This window comes from Anguilla anguilla, chromosome 15 (assembly GCF_013347855.1).
Source record: "Anguilla anguilla isolate fAngAng1 chromosome 15, fAngAng1.pri, whole genome shotgun sequence".
NCBI classification, from domain to species: Eukaryota; Metazoa; Chordata; class Actinopteri; order Anguilliformes; family Anguillidae; genus Anguilla; species Anguilla anguilla.
The window spans coordinates 6,582,501-6,590,509 of NC_049215.1; the positions used below are offsets into that span (position 1 = coordinate 6,582,501).

The following is an 8,009-nucleotide window of genomic DNA, read 5'->3' on the forward strand; positions in this document are numbered from 1 at the left end:
CTCAAAAAGCTATTCAGGGTGCCAATCACAGTTCATTGTTCTGGTTAGGTACAGTCACAGTGTACAATAGATTATATATTTTCTTATCTTCTAGTTATTTAATGGGGTAAAATGCTTCATATTTTCAGCATAATTACAGATGACTGAGCACTGCAGTGCACTTCAGAGAGGCTGAAAGTCCTCTTATGCTCTTACTAATACTGCATGATAAATTCTGTCATTTGGCCTCATAATATGAATTGTGTTGGCAGTAGTTTGAGTATTCTGTAAGAGGATGCCCATGCTGTAAATCCTGTTGTATACCTGACTCTTATTCTTGCCATGATGTGCTCATACAGTACATTCAGTATGTTCTGTTTGGCCTGTTTGAAGTTGTCCTCACTGCTGAATCATTATGAGATGCTGTCCCTCCCTGGACTGACAAAGTCAGTGCTCTGTGGGCAGTCAGTGGTCTTTGGACAGTCAGTGGCCTTTGGACAGTCAGTGGTCTTTGGACAGTCAGTGGTATTTGGACAGTCAGTGGCCTTTGGGCAGTCAGTGCTCTGTGGACAGTCAGTGGTCTTTGGACAGTCAGTGGTCTTTGGACAGTCAGTGGCCTTTGGACAGTCAGTGGCCTTTGGACAGTCAGTGGTCTTTGGACAGTCAGTGGTCTTTGGACAGTCAGTGGCCTTTGGACAGTCAGTGGTCTTTGGACAGTCAGTGGTCTTTGGACAGTCAGTGGCCTTTGGACAGTCGTTGCTCTTTGGGCAGAGTCGGTGCTCTTTGAGAAATTAACTAGACGCTTCAGGGTATGAAATGGGTCTGACTGCTGTTCTGAAGGCCCTATCAGCTGATAAAAGCATAGCTACATCTGGAGAGAAGTGTAGGTAGTGCTCATTCCAGCGTGTTATTATCCCAGCCTCCCTGTGTGCTGCCCATGGGGCTGGGGTAACTTCTCACGAGAGCCCTTTTATATACAGCATTTGGCTCATACGAACCCAGCACAATAGCATACAGCTACAGTCCACTGTTAAATGTAATGGCCAAGTACTTTTTAGTATAGGCACTCTTAGGCTGGTTTCAAAATGACATGGCTTCCTCTGTTGCACTACAGTGTAGTCCCAAACATGTTATTCATAACCCTGTCATTTGAGTCCAACTCTTGGATTGATTGGCTGTTGGGTTTTCCTTTGTATCTGGCGACTCACATCAGATTTTCAAACTGAACTGATGCACTGCAACAGAAACTGACTAGACTGACACGATGACGTCACTTTAAGGCGCAATGGCCAACCCACATTATTGGCTACAAAATTAATATTATCACTCATAAACCTAAAAAATAATCAGTGTGGCAACTTAATTTAAGCTAGCTGTCGTTAGCCAGCTAAGCTGGAACACAGGGTGGTGGCTGGCAAACCTTCTCACAACCGACATGGTCTGTGACCATATAGGGAGTGAGAGCTGAGAGATTAGCTAACCTGACATTGCACATCCCTTGGAATAGTCTCAACAAGCTTGCTAGCCATTCTCTGTATCTTCTGCCCAGCTAGTTCTAACTTCTTAACAAACTTACTGACACAGTAAAGATTGGATTTGAGCAAACAAGTTGGCCAGTTGACTCAAGCAAGTGCATTTCCAGCTAATTCCTATCGGCTGGACTTCTGGCAGCGCTGTTGCTGCTGAAAAAAAAAATGTGAGTGAGAGGACGTAGATTTGAGCGCGATTGTAAAAAAAGATCTGCGAGCAGGCGGAGCAAATCTGAGCGTGAGCGGGCGAAACCGAGCGCGGGTTTTGAGTGCGAGGAGAGAAGAGCGGCGATGGAGCACGCTGAGGGGACCTGTGCTCTCAGGTGAATTTCTTTGCGCGCTCAGGCTTCGGGCATTAAAGTGAAGGCGCGGACACGCATGCTGCTGGAGGAGCGGGCTGCAGGCTGCTTGCGGGCAGGGGCTTTGTAACGCAGCGCACGCGGGGCTGCCGTTAAAGCGCACTGACACTTTAATACGCCCGTGGCATCGTGGGAAATCCGTCATCCCGCTTCATGTGGGAATGATAGTGCCTGTTCGACGCCCCCGACTGCCACTTGAGCCGACGGTCCTCGTTTGTCCCCTCTGTCCAGGGTACCTCTGGTCCGGACCCCACCACCGTCTACCTGGACATGCGAGCACTGCGCCATGACAGGTGCGTCTCCCACGGTTACTGGAATTTTAATAGGATTTTTATTTAATTAAAATTTTTTTTAAAGCCAATGGAAAAAAACGGCAGTTTGGATATTCATCCCACCCGCGGCTTAGCACAGGGGTAGAGGTGGAGGAGAAGCGTGGGGGGGGACTCGACCATGACGGATCGCGGGGTTTGTCTCTGCGTTTCAGGGTACGTCTGGTGGAGAGAGGGTCGCCCCACAGCCTCCCGCTGATGGAATCTGGAAAGGTGAGGTCCCAGGGGGTGCATATAACAGACGCCCAGTATCTAGTATCTGCTGCCATTTTGGAAACGGCGTGCAAATTAGTGCGCAATCCTTGAGACCGTGCCTCGAAAGTAAACCCGATGCATTTGTGCGATTGTCACTCAGATCCTGCCTGGGGTGAAGGTGATCATAGCAAACACGGAGACTAAGGGACCCCTGGGAGATTCGCACCTGGGAGAGGTGAGTCGCCCGCAGGCCACGCCCACGGGCTCGGGCAGACACGCGGCCCCCTCCCGCGGGCCGGCCTGCGTTTAGGGGGAAAACGGGCGCGGGCGCGTGCTAACGAGGCTAACGAGGCGGTGTTCCCTGGGTGGTCAGGTCTGGGTGAGCAGCCCCCACAATGCGTCGGGGTACTACACGGTGTACGGGGAGGAGGCGCTGCACGCGGACCACTTCAGCACCAAGCTGAGCTTCGGGGACACGCAGACGGTGTGGGCGCGCACCGGGTACCTGGGCTTCCTGCGGCGCACGGAGCTGACGGACGCCTGCGGAGGTGAGGGAGGACCCCCCCCCCCTTAATTACCCCCACCTGCTGTAGGGCACCGGGCTCTGCTCCCGATGTACACGTACTCACTCGCACATACACAGGCAAACATGCATACACATGCACACTCTCACAGATACAGATGCACACTCATACTGACACACTAACACACTCTCGTGCACCTACACGCACACTCTCACACACACGCATATACACACACTCACACACACGCACACACACACCTACACTCTCACACACGCGCGCGCGCACACACACTGTCACACACACACACATGCGTGCGCACACACACACAGTCACACACACACACTGTCACACACACACGCGCGCGCACACACACTGTCACACACACACATACACACACACACGTGCGCGCACACACACACTGTCACACACACACACACACACACACTGTCACACACACGCACACACACACTGTCACACACACACACACGCGCGCACACACAGTCACACACACACACACGCGCGCGCGCACACACACACTGTCACACACTCTCACGCGCACACACACACTGTCACACACACACACACACACACACACACTGTCACACACACACACACACTGTCTCACACACACACACACGTGCACACTCACACACTCACACACACACTGTCACACACACTGTCACACACACACACACACACACACACTGTCACACACACACACACACACGTGCGCGCACACACACACACACTGTCACACACACACGCACACACACACTCTCACACACACACACGCGCGCGCACACACACACTGTCACACACACACACTCTCACACACACACACACGTGCACACACACACTGTCACACACACACACACTCGCACATACACACTGTCACACACACACACACACACACACACGCACGCACACTCTCACACACACACACACACACGCGCACACACACACTGTCACACACACACACACACACACATTGTCACACACACACACACACACTGTCTCACACACACACACACGTGCACACGTGCACACTCACACACACGCGCACACACACACACACACACACACACACACTGCCCGCTCCGAAAGAGCGTCAGCGCAGAACGTGGCTGTTTTTCCAGAGCGGCACGACGCGCTGTACGTGGTGGGCTCCCTGGACGAGACGCTGGAGCTGAGGGGCATGCGCTACCACCCCATGGACATCGAGACGTCCGTCATCCGATCGCACAAGAGCATCGCCGAGTGGTGAGGCTTCCTGCCGCAGGACGGGGGAGGGGCTCTTTCCCCCCCCCCGCGTACACAGTCGAACAGTCAGAGTGAAGCCGATGCAACGGCTCTCGCTGAATAAGGATAGTTTGCTCTTCGGTGTACGGAGCCGCTCCACCTGTGTGAAAGGCACTGTGGGCGCTCCAGTTGAAATGGATCTCTGTGCATTTCACAAGAGTAATAAAGACGTTTTAAGAGACCGGAGCTGCGGTGAATTTGCGAGATGGCCACATTGTTTGATGCCGTTTGCTCTCAGACTTGTGATTTATGTTTCAACGTATATATTTTCTTAATGTATGTTTACACACGTGGACGAGCTTTGCGTGGAGCTCAAATGTACATGTGGCTGCTGCACACATAAATGCTCAGGAAGTTTAACGCGTCTCTTCGTGCCAACACGTTACTGTAGTAATTGATCCTGACAGGTTTATAGCTTTTGCCTAATTGGTCCTGATGACTCCATCTATTCTCTCTGCATCTGTCCTTACTGCTATGCATTGCTTTATCATTTTTGTTTTTTCAAACCCATTTTAACCTATCAACCTCTCCCCCCCGTCCCTCCCCGCTCAGTGCGGTGTTCACCTGGACCAACCTGCTGGTGGTGGTGGTGGAGCTGGGGGGCTCCGAGCAGGAGGCGCTGGACCTGGTGGCCCTGGTGACCAACGTGGTGCTGGAGGAGCACTACCTGATCGTGGGCGTGGTGGTGGTGGTGGACCCCGGGGTCATCCCCATCAACTCCAGGGGGGAGAAGCAGCGCATGCACCTGCGCGACGGCTTCCTGGCCGACCAGCTGGACCCCATCTACGTGGCCTACAACATGTGAGCGTCAGGGGGGGTGGGGGGTGATGGGAGAGGGACTCTGGCACCTGGGACGGGAGCGAGACAGGAGGAGGAGGAGGAGGAGGAGAAGGGCCAGAACTCTCCAGCAGGTCCGTCTCGGCGTGTTTCGGTTCGTAGAGGCCTCATGCCGCGCGTCTCCTTCTGTTGCGACTCGCTCTTACCACGCTTATCCGCAAACCGCATAGACACCCATTTCCTGGTTGTGACTACAGGACGGGGACTACTGTGTATGATTGTTTCCACACACCTATGTGGCAGTATTGCCCCAAAGCACACTGTCCTGGCACAGAGCCCTCCCCCTCCCCCGCTGCGGTGTTTGTCTGGGGTGGGGGGGGGGCATTTGGGATGAGGGGCGTGCGGATCCTCATTGTGCCTCCTTTCGCTCGGCTCGGTGTTGACATTCTTTTCTCATTCTCTTGTTTGGAGTGTGGTTGAGAACAACAACATAAAAATGTCTATGACTTAGCCAATTATGTGCTTGTTAAAAAAGTACATTCAATTTATTTTTACTTTATTTAAAAAAAAGAAATAACATTCCTGTCCATGTTTGCATTTTTGTACAAAAGTTATTCACAAAAACTTTATGGAAATATAGTTTTGTGTATTGTGTTTGTATTTTTTTTTTTTCTTTTCCCAGATACAAGATGTATGCAAATTAATTTTTAGATGAGTGAAATTAATTTATTTTTTATTGACTGACCTTACTGTGCTTTTTAAAAGAACAAAATGCAAAAACATTTTTACATCGTTTCATCTCTTTGAGTTGAGGGCACCTTACTCCATTTCCTACAGCATCCATTAAGCATTGTTTTCATAAACCTTGCCTAGTGTTTTTGTCGAGCCTTAATTCTTGTTGGGTGCCTATCTTTTGCGTTCATGTTTCTGCACAGTTTGTCCTGCAGGTTCCTCAGGTGTTTTTCAAGGGGCTGGAGGATGCTTGAGCGTTAAGTCTTGGTGTACTGCAGACTAGTCAAATTGAATCTCAGCGCTGTGACTCAGCGCTGTGACTCAGCGCTGTGACTCGCTGGTCAATGCAAGTTTTCTTGCCCATTGGTGGAATTTGCAACAAATTCCATTTCAGAGCACTGCTTGTTCATCTTGGAATTATTTTACTTGGAACTTGTAATTAAATATATCTTCAAATTATCCATCTGACTGCTGGATCACTACTCTACTAATTTAAGAGAGATCAGAGAGAGATGTATCTAGATTAAATTACACGACTAATGGTCATCTGTTGAATGCATGCAAAATTGAGGTTGTGTTGTTCCTAAATAAGTTCCATTTTGAAAGGATCAAAGCCAGCGTTACACTAGTTGCTCTAAAAGATTGATTTTGCTATTACTTTAGATATTACTACCTTCACAAAAATGTATGCCTTTCAGCCAACATTATAACGTGACGGAATTCTGTGTAAACAACGTTAATTCGGGTGACTGGGTGAATCCGAAAAACGGGAAGAAAATTATCGCTGCTGGATTTCAAAATGGCACCTTAATACTTCTCTGAATTACCACCCGCAGTCTGTCTGAATCTCTGGCTACACGCGTCGAGTTGTGAACCAGAGGGACTGAGTTATGCATATTCAACCATTGAGATGAGTGAACCTGATATTTGAAGACCCCCTCTGAAGCTTCCTCTGAAGCCCGTGCTTTGCCCAAGCTTGTGTGCTCTGCTTGGAAATGGGGAGTGAGCCTGCTGTGTTTCTGTACAGATCTTGTGTAAGTTATTTTTTGGAATTCCAGGACTTCTGGGAATTCCACAACTGGTTGTAGCAGCAATTCCACGGAGCAGAAACGACTGAATTTGCACAGAATGGACTACCAGACTAACCATACTTTTAAGTGTTACAGTTTTGTTTTATAACCAGACAAGGAAGCATACATGGATAAATATGTCTTGTAATATTTTGTATTTGAGGGAGGGGGGAGGACGTTGAGATGGGTTGCTTTTAGAGAAAATAAAGCACATTGAAATATTTTAAAAATGGCGTGCAGCTGTTGTGTCATTTGCATAAGTTTGTTCATTTTTTCCTCCATTTTCCCAGAGGAGGTTTTCAGTGCAAAGCAGGACCTTTCAACCAATTCAGGGCTTAAATTAAACTATCAGAGAAGTGTAACTCGTTTAAACCATTCCATAGCAATATTACATTTATATTCCTATATAGTTATATTACATTACAGGCATTTAGCAGACGCTCTTATCCAGAGCGACGTACAACAAGTGCATTAGTTCACGGTGCAGAGGTGCAAAAGAAACACACTAGAGTGAAGTAAGGATCGTAGTGCCAGAAGTGACCACATCGATCAGGACTCCAACCCTGTAGAGTAACCTGTTCAGCAAACAACAATCCTACCAAGTACAAACTAGCACTGGAATCACATTTGCCTAATCAGACAAAAACAATCCTGCCAAATAGACTAACGTTGATAAAACGTTATCATGATATTGATAAAAATTGATAAAAATTATCATGTTCACGTTACAATTTGATATTCTGCATAGCGTATCCTTGTAATTAAAATTTTCATTACATTACATTGTTTTAAAAATATGGTTCAGATCATTGTAAATATTGTGAATGACTGTGTGGCATTCGGTCTGCCGGAGAGGCGGGTCGGTCTCTGTTGCGCTGGCTGGTGGAGAGCGCACACGCACCTGGGCTGCGTTAGCTAATCGGCCCAGGTGCCTAAAGGTGTGCTGCTCTCCACAGCTCCCGAGACGGGGAGCACGCACCGAGAGCGTGTTCACGATTTTAGCGTCTTTGTTTAGTGTTTAACAGAGTACAAAACGCAAGTAAACCTCCACTGAAAAGTAGGAGGAGCGGGAAAGCAGGACAGCTACGGGCAGCACACTGGTAAGGGGTCGCGCCATTTTTACTTTATTTTGTCTTTATTTTAGCTTGTCGTTTTAGTGTATTGTTTTTGCCTGGAACCCACGAGGGGGAAGGGTGAAGATGTTCGTTTATTTTAT

The 8,009-nt window shown here is 48.7% G+C and overlaps 1 protein-coding gene across 1 annotated transcript in view; it reads left to right on the forward strand.

Moving 5' to 3' along the window:
* Positions 1 to 7,023, forward strand: part of LOC118214640 (disco-interacting protein 2 homolog A-like) — a 14,404-nt gene extending 7,381 nt beyond the window's left edge. Inside the window, exons 12-17 of the mRNA XM_035394770.1 lie at positions 2,099 to 2,160; positions 2,352 to 2,409; positions 2,552 to 2,626; positions 2,765 to 2,939; positions 4,052 to 4,175; positions 4,767 to 7,023. Of these exons, the coding sequence (XP_035250661.1) occupies positions 2,099 to 2,160; positions 2,352 to 2,409; positions 2,552 to 2,626; positions 2,765 to 2,939; positions 4,052 to 4,175; positions 4,767 to 5,019 (747 nt within the window). The 3' untranslated portion in view covers positions 5,020 to 7,023. The remainder of the gene's footprint in view (positions 1 to 2,098; positions 2,161 to 2,351; positions 2,410 to 2,551; positions 2,627 to 2,764; positions 2,940 to 4,051; positions 4,176 to 4,766) is intronic.
* Positions 7,024 to 8,009: the final 986 nt, after the last annotated feature.